This window comes from Chelonia mydas, chromosome 1 (assembly GCF_015237465.2).
Source record: "Chelonia mydas isolate rCheMyd1 chromosome 1, rCheMyd1.pri.v2, whole genome shotgun sequence".
Taxonomy (NCBI): domain Eukaryota; kingdom Metazoa; phylum Chordata; order Testudines; family Cheloniidae; genus Chelonia; species Chelonia mydas.
The window spans coordinates 16,794,609-16,814,178 of record NC_057849.1 but is presented as its reverse complement, the minus strand read 5'-3'; the positions used below and the strand labels follow the sequence as shown (position 1 = coordinate 16,814,178).

Genomic DNA, 19,570 nt, shown 5'->3' with positions numbered 1-19,570 from the left:
TTTACCACCTTAAAGAATTCTTCTTCATCCTTGGTGTTTACCTCATTTCAGATATTTTCAGACTAATGATCCACTTTGCTATCCCTTTCCCAAGTACTTGCTCTTCCTAATATTTTCACTCTTTTTTCTCAAAAGTCACTCTGACTAGTTTTATTGCTGTTCTCTGATTTCCACAGAACTTGTCAATAGCATTATAGTATTAGCACGCAGAACTGAATGCAAAATTGTAGGTGTGGCTGCACCAGAGCCTCTCTCCAAAGCTTGAAAATCCATGTACCTATGAAGAGTAGGAAGCTTTCCCAGATGCATGCTACCAACTTCTACATAATCGAAGTGTAACAGGGTTGGCTGCTTCCTTCGTGCCCCTTTGTGGCTAGGGTTGGCTCTGTGGTCGTCTGCCTCCTTTTCAGTAATGCAGTAACTTAATGCAAGCTCACCTCTTTCAATAGTACCTCTCTATGGGCCTGGTTTATGAAAACCTAACACAAATCCATTTATCACCCGCATTGTAAATATTTATTAGAATCATAGAATATTAGGGTTGGAAGAAACCTCAGGAGGTCATCTAGTCCAACCCCAACTAAATCATTCCAGCCAGGGCTTTGTCAAGCTGGGCCTTAAAAACCTCTAAGGATGGAGATTCCACCACCTCCCTAGGTAACCCATAACAATGCTTCACCACCCTCCTAGTGAAATAGTGTTTCCTAATATCCAACCTAGACCTCCTCCACTGCAACTTGAGACCACTGCTTCTTGTTCCGTCATCTACCACCACTGAGAACAGCCTAGCTCCATCCTCTTGGAACCCCCTTCAGGTAGTTGAAGGCTGCTATCAAATCCCCCCTCACTCTTCTCTTCTGCAGACTAAATAACCCCAGTTCGCTCAGCCTCTCCTCATAAGTCATATGCCCTAGCAACCTTTTGAAGTGATAAACACCGATTTTTTTCATGGTCTGTGTGTATAAAACATCCTCACTGCATTTTCCACTTTATGCATCTGATGAAGTGAGCTGTAGCTCACGAAAGCTTATGCTCAAATAAACTGGTTAGTCTCTAAGGTGCCGCAAGTACTCCTTTTCTTTTTGCTAATCATTTTTGTTGCCCTCTGCTGGACTCTCTCCAATTTGTCCACATCCCTTCTGTAGTGGGGGGACCAAAACTGGATGCAATACTCCAGTTGTGGCCTCACCAGTGCTGAATAGAGGGGCATAATCACTTCCCTCAATCTGCTGGCAGTGCTCCTACTAATACAACCCAATATGTCGTTGGCCTTCTTGGCCACTAGGGCACACTGCTGACTCATATCTAGCTTCTCATCCAGTGTAATCCCCAGGTCCTTTTCTGCAGAACTGCTTCTTAGCCAGTTGGTCCCTAGCCTGTAGCGGTGCATGGGATTCTTCAGTCCTAACTGCAGGACTCTGCACTTGTCCTTGTTGAACCCCATCAGATTTCTTTTGGCCCAATCCTCCAATTTGTCTAGGTCACTCTGGACCCTATCCTCCAGTGTATCTACCTCTCTTCCCAGTTTAGTGTCATCTGCGAACTTGCTGATGGTGCAATTAATCCCATCATTGAGATCATTAATAAAGATGTTGAACAAAACCGGCCCCAGGACCGAGCCCTGGGGCACTCCGCTTGATACCAGCTTCCAACTAGATATTGAGCTGTTGGTCACTACCTGTTGAGTCCGACAATCTAGCCAGCTCTCTATCCACCTTATAGTCCATTCATCCAATCCATACTTTAACTTGCTGGCAAGAATACTGTGGGAGATCGTATCAGAAGCTTTGCTAAAGTCAAGATATATCACATCACCACTTTCCCCATATCCCCAGAGCCAGTTGTCTTATCATGGAAAGCAATCAGGTTGGTCAGGCATGACTTGCCCTTGGTGAATCCATGTTGACTGTTCCTTATCACCTTCCTCTCCTGCAAGTGCTTCTAAATGGATTCCTTGAGGATCTGCTCCATGATTTTCCAGGGACTGAAGTGAGACTGACCGGTCTGTAGTTTCCCGGGTTCTCTTTCTTCCCTTTTTTAAATATGGACACTATATTTGCCTTTTTCCAATCATCTGGGACCTCCCCTGATTGCCACGAATTTCCAAAGATAATGGTCAGTGGCTCTGCAATCACATCAGCCAACTCCCTCAGCACCCTTGGATGCATTAGATCTGGACCCATGGACTTGTGCATGTCCAGCTTTTCTAAACAGTCCTTAACCTGTTCTTTCACTACTGAGGGCTGCTCACCTCCTCCTCGTACTGTGTTGCCCAGTTCGGCAGTCTGGGAGCTGATCTTGTCTGTGAAGACCGAGGCAAAAAAAGCATTGAGTTCTTCAGCTTTTTCCACATTATCTGTCACTGTGTTGCCTCCCCCATTCAGTAAGGGTCCCACACTTTCCCTGACCTTCTTGTTGCTAACATACCTGTAGAAACCCTTCTTGTTACCCTTCACATCCCTTGCTAGCTGCAACTCCAATCATGCCTTGGATCACACTACATCTCTGCCCTCGATGCTCCACATAGCAGTGTTTTCAGCCACACCTACACTCTCTTTTTAGTCCTTTTCTCTCCCTGTGGTCCTGGACAGCTACCCCAGCCCTTCTAGCTGCAGTGCAAACCTGCTTCTCTCTCCCCTTCCTCCCATCCCATCCCCGCCCCCCCGCGCTTGGAATAGCCTTGCCAGTAGAGTATCCCTCACACTCATTGCTTCTGCTGCTCAGAGCTTTCCCAAGTTGCAGCTGCAGTTTTCAGTGCTGCTATTTGGAATCTTGACAAGATTTAGAGCTTTACTCTGTTGCAACTTGGCCTTTGCCATTCAAATCATTACCAACACTGGAGCTACACAGTAGAGAGGGATCCCAAAACCATAGGCTAGGGATGGGATAGCTCAGCAAAGTCCTACAGCACTAGAAGCCTTGAGGCCGTGGAATGAAGAACAGGGGAGGGACTCTGCATTTCAGATATCTGGATTAGCTGGAGATTACCAGAGTCTAAACCCTGGTAGGACTCTCCACATATTTTCCCAGAAGCTGGAGGGTGGCTTGATTTTTTTTTTAAACCTGGACATTGCCCTTGGACAAAAAGGCCCCTCTGTTTAGTTCTCGGCTGTTAGGTGCCTATTACATTTTTCAAAATTGGGATGGTAGATGGGAGAGGGGTAGTAAGAGAAGGAAAGACTAATTTTCGCAAAACAGTAGAATTAGCTGAGAGATTTGAGGCAGAAGTAAAAAAAAAAAATCAGAAAATATTCTATTACACTAAATAAAGAGGTAGAGGAGTAACAGAAAAGAGGAAACTGACACTGAAAACAGCGCAGGGCGGGGGAGGAGGAAGATAACCCATCATATATTATAGAAACTGGAATGAAGCCAGGAAGGGAATAAGGTAAAACAAAAGCAAGAGTTGCTGTTTTATAAGAAATGTATTAAATACCATACATGTCAGTTTACACCCTTTAAAATGGTAGGGCCATGGCTTGTAGGGGAAGGAGAAGCATGGTATCACAGGTATTTTTCATCTGTCTAGTAGACATCAGGAAATCAAGACTTGAAAAATGTATCCTGTTCCGTGGGATAAGCTGGGGCATATCACTCTGTAATATGCTAGTGTTAATAGTAGAGTAGTCTCTCCAGGGAAGGGATAGAAGCCTGATATCTTGGGACATTTAAGACTAGTATGAAGCCCTGGAGAATGTAGTAGTATGAATAATTTTGCATTGACTGGAAGATGGACTCAGATAAACTAATTGTTCTTTTCTATCACTAACTTTGATGATTGTATGATCGGGTGCTATGCAAAGTTTCCTACATCACTCTGCCACAGCACCATGAGCTTTGTGTGCAGGTAGAAACTTAATATTCCCATCTGATTCTCTTGAGTAGTGATGAAAGGCTAGTGAACAAACAGTGGGCCACCTGACCTAAGTGATAACTTATTCTTGGGCATTTAAAGGATGTTTAAATATGGTTGTCATATTTCCAAACGCATGGAACAAAAACCAAGGGTAATTGGGGTGGCCTTGGGATATGTTTCAAACTTTGGAAAAAATATCTGATGGTTAAAAGACTGTTGGGCCCAAATAAGATGACAAGGATTATAATACCCAGCTCCTAGATAGCACTTTTATCAGTAGATATTAAAGCATTTTATAAAGGCGATAAGTATAATTAATTGTGAGGGTAACTGTTAATTGTGACCCAATACTTAACAGCATATTAACAATACAGGGAAAGAACAGGTTAAAGGATATTTGGATAAGATGTTTTCAAGTCAGCAGGGCCAGCTGAAATTCATCCTAAATTACCTAAAGAATTTGCTGAAGCAATTTCTGAAACATTAGCAATTATCTTGTAGAATTCATGGAGGATGGGTGATAATCCAGAGGACCGGTGAAGGACAAACATAATATCCGTCTTTAAAAAGGAGCGAAAGGAGGTCCTGGGGATTATAGACCAGTCATCTTAAATTCAATACCCTGAAACATACTGGTACAAATTATTAATCAATTTGTAAGCACCTACAGGAAAATCAGGTGCTAAGTAATAGCCAAAATAGATTTGTCAAGAACGAATCATGCCAAACCCACCTAATTTCCTTCTTTGACAGGGTAACTGATCTAGTGGATGGGGGAAGCAGTAGACGTGATTTACCTTGACTTGTAAGGCTTTTGACACAGTCGTACGAGACATTCTCATAAGCGAACCGGGCAAATTTGATGGTGAAATTAATATAAGGTGGGTGCATAATTGGTTGAAAAACTATACCCAGAGTAATTATCAATGTGTCACTATCAAATTCGGAGGACATGTCCTGTGGGGGTCTTTCCTGGGTCTGGTATTCACTATTTTCATTAACATATTGGGTGATGGAGGAGAGAGTACGTTTATAAAATTTGCAGATGACATCTAACTTTGGAGGACAGGGTTAGCATTCAAAATGATCTTGATAAATTTGAGAATTGGTCTGAAATCCATAAGATAAAATTCAATAAAGATAAGTGCAAAGTACTACAGCTTAGAAGGAAAAATCAAATGCACAAATACAAAAAGGGGAACAGCTGTTTAGGCAGTAGTACTGCAGAAAAGGATCTGGAGGTTAGAGTAGGTCACAGATTGAATATCAGGCAATGTGATGCATTTGCGGAAAAGGGAAATATTATTGTGGGATGTATTAACAGGAGTGTTGTATGTCAAACACAGGAGGTAATTGTCCTGCTGTACTCTGCACTGGTGTGGCCTCAGCTGGAGTACTGTGTCCAATTCTGGGCACACTTCAGGAAAGTTGTGGACTAATTAGAGTTCCAGAGGAGAGAAACAAAAATGGTAAAAGTTAGAAGACCTGACCTGTGAGGAAAGGTTTCAAAAAAGCTGAGCATGTTTAGTCTTGAGAAAAGAAGACTGGGGGGGAACCTGATAAGTCTTCACCATCCTTTTTGTAACCGCCCTTAACATATTTGATCAGTGGTTTTCCACGTCCACTGAAAAAGTTGGTCATTAAGTAAATTGCTTAGTTTGCAGCAAGGGAGATTTAGATATTAGAAAAACATTCTAACTATAAGGATAGTTAAGAACTGGAACAGATTATGTAGGGAGGTTGTGCAATCCACATAACTGAAGGTTTTTAAGAACAGGCTTGGAAAACACCTCTCAGAGATGGTCTAGGTATACTTAATCCTGCCTCAGCACGGAGGGCTGGACTAGATGACCTCTCAAAGTGATTCTGTTCCAGTTTTACAGATGGGGAAGTAGAGGCACAGACGTGAAGTTTAAGTTGCCAAAAGTCACCCAGTAAGCCAGTGGCAGAGCAGGGAATAGAACCCAGGGCTTCTGAGTCCCAGCCCATTGCATCCCAAGAGCAAAATACCCATATCAATATTAAATAATATGACTAAAAATGAATATATGCTAGAGACTCTAGGCAAGCCAAGTGTTTTCTGACAGGTGTTTTTAACAATTGAAACAGTTACAGGAATGTGTTACTCAATTGTGCCTATGGTATTTTGTTTAGTTTTTTAAATGCATGTCAAGATCTTTCTAGGAACAAAAAAGGATCTTTAAGTGCTGGTAGGCAACTCTTGTTCCATCTGTCTGAATCTTCCATCTAATTACAGCTTTTTTGCTTGTTCTTTTATGTTCACTTGGAAGCCTGGGCTGTTGCAGTTCTTTCATTCCTTGTACAGTTTGTTTATGGACAAACAACTTGGAGGTAGTATAGAGTGGCTCAGCCAGAAGATGTGAGCTTAGATTGTGAGCTCCTTGGAGCGAGAGCTACTGCTTTTGCATGTTTGGAAGGGACCTAGTACGTAGTGGGGCACTACAGTTAATTTGAAGGTTACATTCTTTGTTGCTTCTTTAAGCCAAGCACATTGCATACACCAGGGTTTCTTTGCATCCCTCTGTTCTCCACAAACTCCTTGTGTGCAATCTTTCCGTCCCCTTCTATTTCAAGAACTCGCTGCAACCTCCCCACCCTTCCCTTATTCCAGGGCTATGTGCCCCCATTCCACCCTCCCCACATATTAGGGTTCCCCATTCTCCCATGCCAGGGCTTTGTGGCCCCCATTCCCTCTTTCTCCCTCCATTCCAGGATGTCCCCATTAGCCCCCTGCCAGGGGTTCTGTGTGATCCCCATCTCCCATATCAGGATCCCCATCCTCCCTTCCCCATGCCAGGGGCTATGTGCCCCCATTTCCCCCCCCCTTGTGTACTCCTCCCCCAAACCAGAGGATCTGTGTTCTCCCCCCCACATTCCTCCCATCCTTATAGCAGGATTCCCCCATTCTCTCCCGCATGCGATGGGCTCTCTATGCACACTCCCACCCCCAATTATTATTTCTATCCCTTCTATCTGGGAGCTAAGTCATTCAGGGTGTCAGCAAGTTAAACTCTGAGATGATGGGCAGAGATGAGATGGGGTGTCAGCCAGTTCTTTGATGTATAGACAGTTGCTGAGGTGCATGAAGTTATTGCTCTGCTATATAGATGGCATGGGCTCTGTGTCCCCCACTTTCCCCCTTTTTTGATTTGGGAAAATAAAAAAAGGTAGGGTTCTCTCCATTGATGCCTCTGAAATTTTGGAATTGATGAGATGCAGCATTCAAAAGTTATTGCATTGTGTCTGTCAGACAACTGGAGAAATGGCATCAAGTTGGTTGTAAGGCCTTGCAAGTTCTACCGTGCTTGTCCAAAAAAATAATTGCTAGTCTATATAAGAATGGTGATACTGGGTCAGACCAGTGGTCCATCTAGGCCAGTATTCTGTCTGACTATGGCCAGTGCTAGATGCTTCAGAGGGAATGAACAGAGCAGGGAAATTTTGAGTCATCCATCTCCTGTCGTCAAGTCCCAACTCCTCGCAATTGGAGGTTTAGGGACATCTGGGGCATGGGGTTGCACCCCTATCATCTTGGCTAATAGCCATTCATGATCCTCCATGAACTTATCTAATTCTTTTGTGACCCCATTTATACTCTTGGCCTTCTCAGCATCCCCTGGCAATGAGTTAAACACGTTGACTGTGTTGTGTGAAGAAGTACTTCCTTATGTTTTTTTAAAGTTGCTGACAATTAATCAGGTGATCCTTACTTATTGTGTTATGTGAAGGGGTAAATAACAATTTTCTATTCACTGTCTCCATACCATTCATGACTTTGTAGACTTTTATCAGATCTGCCCTTAGTCATCTCAGAATAGCTTAGCAGACAGCATAATGAAATTGTAAGTTAAATGAGTCTCTTTGATGGGAGCACTGAGCCTTGCGGTGGCTCTGGGGGATCAGATTGTTGCTTGTGTGGGTGGGGGAGATGGGAACAGGGAATGGGGGTGGGGAAATTGGAATCATGTTTTGCTAAGGGCAGGAATGGGAACAGGGATACAGGTGTAAGGCTCTGTGGTGTCAGAGCTGGGAAGGAGGATACTAAGGAAGGAAACTGGATACCGAATTGTTTGCACCTTTGGACTTTGGGTATTGTTGCTCTCTGTTCATGCCAGAAGGACCAGGGAAGTAAGTGGGTGAAGGAATAAGCCCCCTAACACTCTTCCTTTAACATACCATGTGTAGTATTCCAAGTTTTGCTAGCACAGTGGCTAGAGTCCTATGGTTACTTCCTAACCTGTTAAGCTTATTTTAATCGCTGTGCTCCCAGATGGCTTTCTCTTAGTTCAGAATCTAGAGGACTGTTCAAATTTGATTTATCTTAAGTGGTATAACATGGTGGGGAATGTCATTCAGATTTTAATTTTGGTTTTAATCCAGCACACTATGGCCAAAACTTTATGTATAGGCTGTTTCTTGTAAGATTGATTATATTTGGTTCCCTTTCTTTTGCTGCAGAGTGAGCTATCAGAGAACAAAATTACTACACTGTTATTAGAGCAGAGCTTATCTCCTCAGATGCTGGTCCACAAACAATGAAAGTAAATGATGCAGAGCCCTGTTGGGTTGTGCTCCATAAGAAATACAGAGAAGAAAACACTTGTTGTGAAGGAATAAAAACATTAGTTCAAGCCATCTTACTTTCAATCCTCTGACAGTGTTAAATGTGGAGTTACAGAAGCATTTTTAAAATGGTAATTATTAGTACCCCTCTGCATCTGAACAGGGCAGAATGACTCTCATATACTGATCAAGAAAGGAGTAAGTTTGAAGATAGCAGGATCCCACAAATTTCAGACACCCCTAGAATTTTACCATGTAGCCTGTGTCCTCTCTCCCCCTAAACAGACTCTTCTTCCAACCTACTAGACACACACTTGTCGTCTTCCCACTCTTGACTCCTTGATTTTTCTCCCTAGTGACTCAACCCAGCCTACCCCAGCAGGTATGTCTGGCACCTTTCAGGTGTTGGATAGGCATACCCATGCCAGCTTTACTATAGCTAGCACAGCTAAAACCAGCAGTGAAGATGCAGAGGCATGGGCTCCCATGTTGGCTAGCCGTGCAGTATAACAGGAGGACCATCCTGTGGTGCCATGTCTTGACTGGTAACTTTATTTGTGCTAACTAGATTAATGTTTTTGCAGGTATGCCTACCCAACGTGAAATCACACCTTCAATTGCCATGTAGACACCCTGTTAAACTCAGGTCCCATGCAGCCCAGGATGCTACTTTAATCCACCTTGCTGCCATTGAATCTGAGTTGGACGCTAATATTTAAACGCGGTGGCTCCACTTTGGCACTATTGTACTAATGTATTTGGCCTTTTGGCATAATTTTTTAGAAGAAAAGCTTTACAAAAGTTATATGTAGATTGTCTGCTATAAATATGCAGTCTAAGTACATTATAAAACATTATTGGAAAAACATCAAAAATATGGGGCTTTATGAAGCTTAACTATCATAAGGGCCTTGTGTACTCCTTTGTGCAATGAGTCCAGATTCTGTGAAGATACTAACTTATTGTATCTCCATGAAATACTCTTCATTCCTGTCCTTCCCATCCCCAAACACACAAACTATGGCTCACAGTTGAAAATACGCAGTAATGCGCTCGCGTGCGCGCACACACCCTATTCCCCTCTATCCCCCCATGAATTATCTGTGCAGTTCATACATTTTATCACCAGTACTGTAGATGATTAGGATTGATGCTCTCGTACCTTATGATGCATGTGGGAACCAGTGTTAACATCTCTTAATGGAGATGGACTCTTCAGATAGGTTGTTTCCATAACTAACTTTTTTTTAAAAAAAATGTGGACAGGAAGTTAGCCTAACTCGCAACCGTAGGTCCATGGCTGCTTATTCAATACGTTCAGAGCAGCCCATACCATGTATGGGGTCCCTCATTTACCACCCCAGAGATCCACCTAGTAGTTTAGGATGCTCCAGGAATAGTGTAAGGATCTGGGAATGTACAAGGTAAATTTTCAAAACCAACTTACCTCTGGCCTTCTTGCTTTCTGGTTCAGCCATTCATATTAGCATGGTTTTTTAATGAAGTTCTGTGAGAACGATGAATAAATTGAGAGTGGATTTTAAATGTGTTGTGAAGTCTATGTAAAGTAAGAACTGCATCAATATGTCTTGCAGCTCCTGGGCCTGCTGACCCAGGACATTAAACATTGAGATGTCACAAAAATGGCAGGATATCAACAGGTTCTTTTAAAATAGTAGCAGATGCCCACTGAGCATGTTAAGAATTGGCTTTCCAGTTACTTCTGTAACTTTTGGAGCTTTATAATTCAGCCCTGTTTCCTCAAAGAGCTGACTCCTCAACAAGGGCTGTTCAGAGTTACCATGAATTTCAACATTCAGAAAAAATGTAAGACACTTCTCCAAGCTAACTGTCCTGCAGTAATTGTTTTTGTTTGTTTTTTTAAATGCACACACATTCTCTCTGCCGGAGAATAGACTGATAGAAGAACTAAGTGCTTGATCCTGAAAAGTGCGGCGCTCTCTGGTCTGATCCAGCAGAACACCTAAGCACATTCTCAGCTTTAATCAAATGGGTAGTCGAGTTGATTTCTGTGGAACTTGCTCACATGCTTAAAGTGGTTTGTGCTAAAATATTTTGGTGGATCAGGCCCATAGTGCTTAGCACCTTGCAGAATTGATTCCTGAGATTGTATTTGTTTGTTCTAAAACGGGTGCTCAGGTACTACAGTGACATGGACTAGCTCTTCCAAGAAAACCAAATGGGAGCAGTACCTGACGATTCAAAATGAAGATAAATAATGGCAAACTATAAATGGACAAAAAAAATCAATAAATGCTAGAGATAATCTTGATACTCTCCGTTGTCTATGTTTAAAGCAGATATTTTCCCCCAAAACAGGTGATTTTGTACATCTAATGTGGGACCTCTCTGTACTAAACTGGCTATAAGTTATGTAACTGATCTAGTGCCATTGCAATAAAACTTTCACACAAACTACATATTTTGAACTCCTTTGTATTAACCTGAATATCAAGGCATTTGGTTTAAAGACTCTTATTAGCTAGTTGAAGAATATAAGTGAAATGGTGAAGAAATTAACTCCGTAATGTAAGTCTTGGATAAATGACAATACAACAAGGAACAACAAGGGAAGAAAAAATGTGTCAATAAAAGAAGCAGCGTAGACAAAGTGCAGTTGGAGTGAGTCAGCAGTACTCTTGTTAAATGTAGCCTGTGTAAGAAAACATCAGGCAAAATCATAAAATCTCTCATTTTGTACATTTTACGGCTGTTAAAATTAGCAAGGGTATATCTACACTTAATGTTACAACGGCCCCACTGTAGCATTTCAGTGTAGACGCTACCCACGCTGACAGGAGGGAGTCTCCTATTGGCATAGGTAATCTACTTCCCCAAGAGGTAGGTAGGTCAGTGGAAGAATTCTTCTGTTGACTTAGTTCTATCTACGCTGGAGGTTAGGTCGGCTTAACTAAGCTGAACAAGAGTGTGGATTTTTGACACCCTCCAGTGATATGGTTAAGCCAACTCAATTTTGTAGTGTAGACCAGGCCTGTGTGTGCATGTGTAGTGAAGTGACTAGCACAAAATACTTTTAGAAAATACACTGTAACGTTGTGTACAACCAAATTATTACAAGTAAACAATACATGATCACATGTATTTAAAAAAAAAAAAAAAGTTGATCCTTGTGGTTCTTGGACAATAAATCACTAATTTTATGGAATCTCCTAAATACATAAATAAATAAGGGTTAGTTTGAGGGTCCTGTGGCATTGCATTACTAATAGTCAATTATATTAAAGTAATGGATGGTCTGAATTGTCTATAGCTTATTAAAATGATGATGCACAGGGGTTTTGCCATGTGATGGTGCCAGGTTGATATATAAATCACAGATTATTTATAAAGTAGTAGTGTCCCCATAGGTGGACCACTCTAGGAGTCTTCATGTCCCTGCACCTCAGATCTGAAATTTTTGGTAGCAGTGTCCGTTTGGCCCTCACATGCGCTCTCCCCATCTCATGCTGTGCTCTGTTGCTATATAGCGCTGTGTGGGCAAACCTCCCTCAGTTCTTTCTCAACTGCCGTTGGCCTGAGACTGATCCTTAGCAGAGCCCCTTAACAGAGATTCTGCCCAGTGTTTTTCTTAATTTTTCCTTAGTAGTAATAGAGCTTCAGTTAATGTTAGTACTTCCTTCTTTTCTTTTTCTTTTTTTAAATATATATTTTATTTCGCTTGTAGAATAGTTATCTCCTTAGTATAAATTAGATTTCCCTAGCTCTTCCTTTTTGGGAAGTAATCCTTGAAAAGGGTATGCCCAGGTTTAACTGCTGCCTCTCATGTCGGGAAGCCATTTCTGTCAGCGACAGTCATTCCTGCTGCATTTGCTGCCCTGGAGAGGCACACATGCTTCCAGAAGTGTTTCAAAGTAAAATTTGGAACCAGAAAGAGCCATGAACTAAAATTAAGACTGCTCATGATGGAAAGCTCACTCTGACCAGCCTCCAACCCTTGGCCCGGGACGCACTCCGGACAGCAGTCCCTGTCAAGACTGATCCCGTCTACATCGTCGGATCAACACTCTCCAGTGATTCCAAAGACGAAATCCTCAGATTCCTCTTAGAAAGTTTTGAAAAAACAGGCCACAAGCTCCTGAACAGGGAATTGGCCAAGAGAAAGAGGTCCCTGGCACAGTTGATAACCTCTACTAACTGACTCTCGACCAGGTACCTATGAGGTTGCAAGATCCTCCTTTACCGGTACCATGGATAAGCCCAAAGGCCCTAAGAGGGTGGCTCAGGCAGAATGGTACTGTTGGGGGAAAGGAGTGATGAAGGCCAACCCAGTTCCTCTAAAATGGAAACGATGGCGTGTTCTAGACAATCAGTACTGCATACACCAGCATCACAAAAGGTTGTGGTGACACCTGGTGGCCATTCCTCACAATGCAGAGAGCCTCTGGTACCAACAGCTCTCTCCACTTCAATAGCACCTACTCAACTGACGTCAGCGGGCGCTGATGGCTGTTCCAATACTGCAGGAATTTTGGTTCCTCAAAGACTTGATGGTCTCAGATACCTGAATCACCCTTACTAGGCACTGACATAACCATGGTATGGGTTATGCCTAGGTCCCTGGACTTCCATGCAGTACCAAGACATTCTACTCAACCTTCCATGACTGCTTCACCTGTCAAGTGATGATGAGGAAGATGATGGGGATGACCTATACTCAGTGTCATTCCAAGGTTCTCCATTACAACACCAGGGAGCTAGTTGGGTGGAAAGTCATGTATCTTCAATCTATCTGCAGAGTAGAAGAGACCCACCCAGTTGGTATGGACACCCTTGGATGCTTCCACCCATGCCCTCTCTCACCACCTCAGTGGCCATATTGGGACCCACAGGTGGCATATAGACAACAGTTTTTGAGGAACTCTGGTGTCGTCCAGAGAGCTAGAGGAAAGCAGTCTCCTTCAGCTTCAATAGCCAGGCCACCTGATCCTCAAGAGGAGACCTTTGAGGAACAAGAGGAGAGACTAGACAAGGAAGCCACTCAGGTGACCAACATTTTTTCATCATCTCCTGATACGGTGGCCATGCTTCCCACACCAACTACAACAGACCACTTCAAGCAATTTCAAGACCTCTTTAATAGGGTAACGGATTTCCTGCGAATCCTGCTTAATGAAGTCATAATCACAGTGGAAACTGTTTGACATAATCAGCAAATATTGCATTCCCCATCAATGAGGCACTGCTTGATTGGGCAAAAACTGTATGGCAGACACCACCCACAATACCTCCAACGTGCAGAAGGGTAGACAAAAATATTGTCCTCTAAAGATGGAGACTTTTTTTATTTTTTTCATCCATCCCCTAATTCACTGGTCATTGATGCAGTTAATGAACATGGCAGACAGCACCACGCTAAAATGACACCAATAAGGACTGGAAATGACTGGATTTATTTGGATGTAAATCATATTTCTTATCCACTCTAGAATTTAAGATCGCTAACTGTCAAGCCCTCATGCCAAAACGCAACCATACCAGTTATTCGGTGTTTGCTTATCCTACAATGAAAAGATTTCTTAAAAGGTATGGGTAACCTCTACCTTTGAATCAGAGATCTTACACCAGTATGGGACCTTAATCTTGTCTTAAACTGTCTGATAAGGTCACCCTTTGAGCCTATGGCCACTTGCTCACTTCTACACCTCTCTATGAAAACTGCATTCCTCATGGCTATCACATCTGCTCGGAGAGTGGAGGAGAAAGGGGGCTCTAATGGTATATCCCCTCCCTTTACAATTTTCTTCAAGGACAAGGCCACATTGCGGCCACACCCCAAATTCCTACCAAAATACCTTCAGCCTTCCACGTAATCAACTTATTCACCTTCCAGCATTTTTTCCTAAACTACACCGGGATAAAAGGGAGGCAACACTGAACACACTTGACGTCAGGAGAGTGTTAGCCTTCTATTTGGAAAGGACTAAGCCTTTCAGAAAATCTCCAAGACTGTTGCTCTCCATCGCAGACAGATCTAAGGGATCCCCGATATCTATGCAAAGGTTCTCTAGATGGATGTCGGAATGCATTAACTACTGCAATTGCACGCATGACTTACAGCCCCCTTTGAGAGCCTGAACGCACTCTACAAGATCTCTGTCAACTTCTATCCTTCCTCAATAATGTTCTAATCACAGAAATATGCAGAGCAGCGACTTGGGCATCTACTCATACGTTTGTCAAGTATTATGCAATCACTCGTGATTCAGCATCTGATGTGATACTTGGTTTGACTGTATTATCATCAATATTGGACTCCGCTCCGCTGCCCCACCCTTCCATCAGGGACAATGCTAGAGAGTCACCTAGAGTGGAACACCCACAGGGACATTAATTGAAGAAGAGGAGGTTACTCATCTTGTGTTGTAACTGAGCTTCTTCAAGATGTGTCTCCTTATGGGTGCTTCACTACCCACCCTGCTCTTGTCTGCTTTGAAGCTCTTATATATGAGCTGCAGTAAAGAAGGAACTGAGGGTGGTTTGCCCATGCAGCGTTATACAGCAACAGAGCACAGTGCAAGGGCCAAACAGACACTGCTACCAAAAATCTCCAATCTGAGGCGCAGGAATGTGAAGATACCTAAAGTGGAGAACACATAGGGACACACATCTCAAAGAGCCACAATTACTGCACAAGGTGAATAACCTCTTCTGTAGTGAGCAGCAAAGCAATTCTTTGTCAATGATGAAATAATAGTAAACCTCTCTCACTCATTAAGCTTTCAGCACAGCTGTGGTTTAGAAACCCTAGATCCTGTGCCACATTGCCACAGCTGCAGTCAGCAGGGGCATGCAAGCTGGATTGCCTGCACTATGAAAGAGGGTGGGGTGGAGGGCAGATTGTTCTCTTTGAGTGTTCAGAGTCTCAAGAACTTGGAGCCACCCCACTTGGTCCAGAATAGCTCCAATTTGGTGACCTTCCAGGCATGCAGCAAAAGACACCTGTTTGATAGGGTTTTTGGAGAGTCTGTGTTTCTCACAATGATGAAAGGGTGGCGATTAGTTTCTGTAGTTGTCTAGCTGGCGCATTTCCTGTAAAATTATTATTTTAATCCTACTGGGATATTGTTATATTTTCAATGATGTATTAAGGTACCTGAAGCTTTGGATAGATGTCTTTATTTTAAATCTAAATGCAAACCTATTTCATTTATTTTAGATCTTGCTTTGTTTTTAGTTGTGGAACTCTTGTTAGTGTTTTCAAGTTGTTATGCACTTTTAAAAATTCTCAATGTATGGCTTCATCTCAATACCTTTATAATATTTAGTATTAGGATTTATTTATGTTGGTTATTTTTAACATTTGCTCTCCCTCTTCCCCCCTTTTAATACTGCAGTTCCAAAAGAGTTGGTAGAACTTCACTTGAAACTGATGAGGAAGATTGGGAAGTCTGTCACAGCAGACAGATGGGAAAAATACTTGATTAAGGTACAGTAAATGTCTGTTCTGTTACTCTGAAATGCTGGGATCTGATGAAATCTTATGTCAGAAATCCCTAGTATGAATTTTAGTGAACCTAATGCTGTAGTCAAAATCTGTGTGTGCGTGCCCAGACGGAGTTGCTTAAGGTTCTAGTTTAACTAACTTTCAGCCTGCCTGGGTCTGCGCACAAATTTCTGAAACTAGATACCAACTTCTGCATCTAGAAGGTTGCAAACCTGCAAGCTCTATAGCATGTGCAAGACAGGAGCAGATTGGAGTATAAGAATTATAGTGACCAGTCAGAGCAGAGAGATTTCCATATTAATGATACAGTAGTTTATCAGTAATTCTATGATGTAAATCCATGTACTTTAGCTGACAACCATACAGAGATTTATATGCTGTGTGCTTATTGATAAATAAGGACACTGTGATTATGCTATCAGAGTACCCAGAATTGTATAACGGGGGAAAAAATTGTAGTTATGCATCAGTAGTGGTACACCATTCCTTTGCTCTGACACCGAGGTGGTTCCATATTGGAATTATAAATCACTTATGTAATGTTATAAGGTGCTCTGTCAATGTGTGAACATATATAAGACATAGTCCTTGCTCCAGAGAATTTGCAGAGACTGAAAGGTCCATGTTTTGTTAATAAAGCATCGTGCTAATCAGGAATACTTCAAACTGAACTTTGGTTATTCCCTTGTTGTTTTAATAGTTTGGTTGGCTGTCACTGAGTGCTTTGTTTCAGAGGGGTAGCCGTATTAGTCTCTATCAGCAAAATTATGAGGAGTCCTTGTGGCACTTTAGAGAAATTTATTTAACAAATTTATTTGGGCATAAGCTTTTGTGGGATATAACCCACTTCATCAGATGCATGGAGAGAAAAAAAATAGGCAGGTATTAATACACATCACATGAAAAGATGGGAGTTGCGTTACTAAGTGGGGGGTCAGTGCAAATGAGGCCAATTCAATCAGGGTGGATGTGGCCCATTCCCAACTGTTGACAAGAAGGGGTGAGTATCAACAGAGGGAAAATTATTTTTTCTAGTGACCCAGCCACTCCCAGTCTTTATTCAGGCCTAATTTGATGGTGTTAAGTTTGCAAATCCAGTTCTGCATTTTCTCATTGAAGTCTTTTTGAGGGGTTTTTTTGTGTGTGGAAGAATGGCGACTTTTAAGTCTGTTATTTAATGTCCTGGGAGATTGAAGTGGTCTCCTACTGATTTTTGAATGTTACAATTCTTGATATCTGATTTGTGTCCATTTATTCTTTTGTGTGGACTCTGTCTGGTTTGGCCAGTTTACATGGCAGAGGGGCATTGCTGGCACATGATGGCATATATCCCATTAGTAGATGTGCAGGTGAACGAGCCCTTGATGGTGTGGCTGGTGTGGTTCGGTCCTATGATGGTGTCCCTTGAATAGATATGCGGACAGAGTTGGCAACGGGGTTTGTTGCAAGGGCTAGTTCCTGAGTTAGTGTTTCTGTTGTGTGGTGTGTAGTTGCTGGTGAGTATTTGCTTCAGGTTGGGGGGCTGTCTGTAAGCGAGGACTGCCTTGTCTCCCAAGGTCTGTGAGAGTGAGGGATCGTCCATCAGGATAGTTTGTAGATCCTTGATGTTGCGCTGGAGAGGTTTTAGTTGGGGGCTGTAGGTGACGGCTAGTGGCGTTCTGTTACTTCCTTTGTTGGGCCTGTCCTGTAGTAGGTGACTTCTGGGTACCCTTCTGGCTCTGTGAATCTGTTTCTTCACTTCCCTAGGTGGGTACTGTAGTTTTATGAATGCTTGATAGAGATCCTGTAGGTGTTGGCCTCTGTCTGAGGGATTGGAGCAAATCCGGTTGTGTCTGAGGGCTTGGCTGTAGACAATGGATCGTGTGATGTGGTCTGGATGAAAGCTGGAGGCATGAAGGTAAGTATAGTGGTCAGTAGGTTTCTGGTATAGGGTGATGGTTATGTGACCATCACTTATTTGCACTGCAGTGTCCAGGAAGTGGATCTCTTGTGTGGACTGGTCCAGGATGAGGTTGATGGTGAGGTAGAAATTGTTGAAATCCTGGTGGAATTTGTCAAGGGCCTCCTTCCCATGGGTCCAGATAATGATGTCATCAGTCTAGCTCAAGTAGAGTAGCAGTGCTAGGGGACAAGAGCTGAGGAAGTGCTGTTCTAAGTCAGCGATAAAAATGTTGGCATACTGTGGGGCCATGCAGGTACCCATAGCAGTGCTGCTGACTTGAAGGTATAAATCGTCCCCAAATCTGAAATAGCTGTGGGTGAGGACAAAGTCACAAAGCTCAGCTACCAGGTTTGCCGTGACATTATCGGGGATACTGTTCCTGACAGCTTGTAGTCCATCTTTGTGTGGAATGTTTGTGTAGAGAGCTTCTACATCCATAGTGGCTAGGATTGTTTTCTGGAAGATCACCAATGGATTGTAGTTTCCTCAGGAAGTCAGTGGTGTCTCGAAGATAGCTGGGCATGCTGGTAACATAGGGCCTGAGGAGAGAGTCCACAAAGCCAGACAATCCTGCTTTGTTCACTTTTACACTTCTGGATTCCTGTAACAAGCAACAGTAATTAAATCAGGAGGAGAACAGAGCTTGCATTGCAACACCAGGCACAGCGTCCAGTCATAAGGCCTGCTTTTTAAGCTTGCATTGCAACTTTAAAGTGGCTGTAACTCTTAGCAGTGCTTTATTTTTCAATTTTGCTGAAATTTTTAATATATAACACTTTACACGTAGACCACAAATTACTGAATGGCAGATGGGTGATTCTTTTCTGTCCCCCTTGCTAACAGTGATCTGTTCAAATGGAAGTAATTGGGACACATACTGAAGAGAAGATACTTGGTGTGCTTCTGCAATCTCATTGGTGTTGTCTATGCAGGGCTCTCATGTGATCATACAGAAGGTTCTGGCTTAGGCAAAGACACATTGTTTGTCCTCCAATATAGACCGCTTAGCCCTTTTGGGAAGTGCACAGTCTGATTAATGCAGACTGTTCTGTCCCATGAGTACTTCTTTCATTTGATCACTCTCAAAAGTTTTTTACATTCTTATGCAGTTAAGATTTATTGGCTTTGGACTACTGTGGAGTTGCATCTTACGCGGTGGATAGGTTCTAAAGTCAGTGCGTAAGGTGAAAATCGCGTATAGTCAAAATTACCCTTGAAAATCCCTTAAATTGCCCATAAAATACAGTATACTGTACATGGTTTGGTGTATACAACCCTGTACAGTAATATGTATAATGTATACAGTAATGTACAGTATATAATAAAGAGTACATATGAAAAATGTAATTTTACAGTACTGTATTTTTCATTACAGGGGGGTAATTACACGGGGTTGTCAGGCCTTGATGTCGATCCAGGATACGGAGGTGACAGAGAGCTTGGGTGATGGAGAGCAATTCGTAGACGAAGTGATTGGCTCTGGTTCAGTTCGAGAAGTTGATTGCATAGGCTCATCTGCTGCTGGTTGTTTTTCCTTGAAAACCATGGTGGTCGGCTACTGTCGCTGTTGTCTCTTGAGCTGCTCAAACATTTCTTGATATGGTCTCAAATAGTCCGTAATACTACGTGTGATTTTTTTTGAGGCTTCCTTCCATAGAGGGATCGTATTCAGAAATTAAATCATGCAAGTGTTTTGCAGCTT

General features: G+C 42.6%; 1 protein-coding gene across 3 annotated transcripts in view; it reads left to right on the top strand.

Moving 5' to 3' along the window:
• Positions 1-19,570, top strand: part of RSF1 (remodeling and spacing factor 1) — a 112,836-nt gene that overhangs the window by 22,685 nt on the left and 70,581 nt on the right. For all 3 annotated transcript variants that reach the window (XM_037886028.2, XM_037885902.2, XM_037885830.2), the window contains exon 2: positions 15,817-15,908. In XM_037886028.2, coding sequence (XP_037741956.1) covers positions 15,817-15,908 — 92 coding nt within the window. The remainder of the gene's footprint in view (positions 1-15,816; positions 15,909-19,570) is intronic.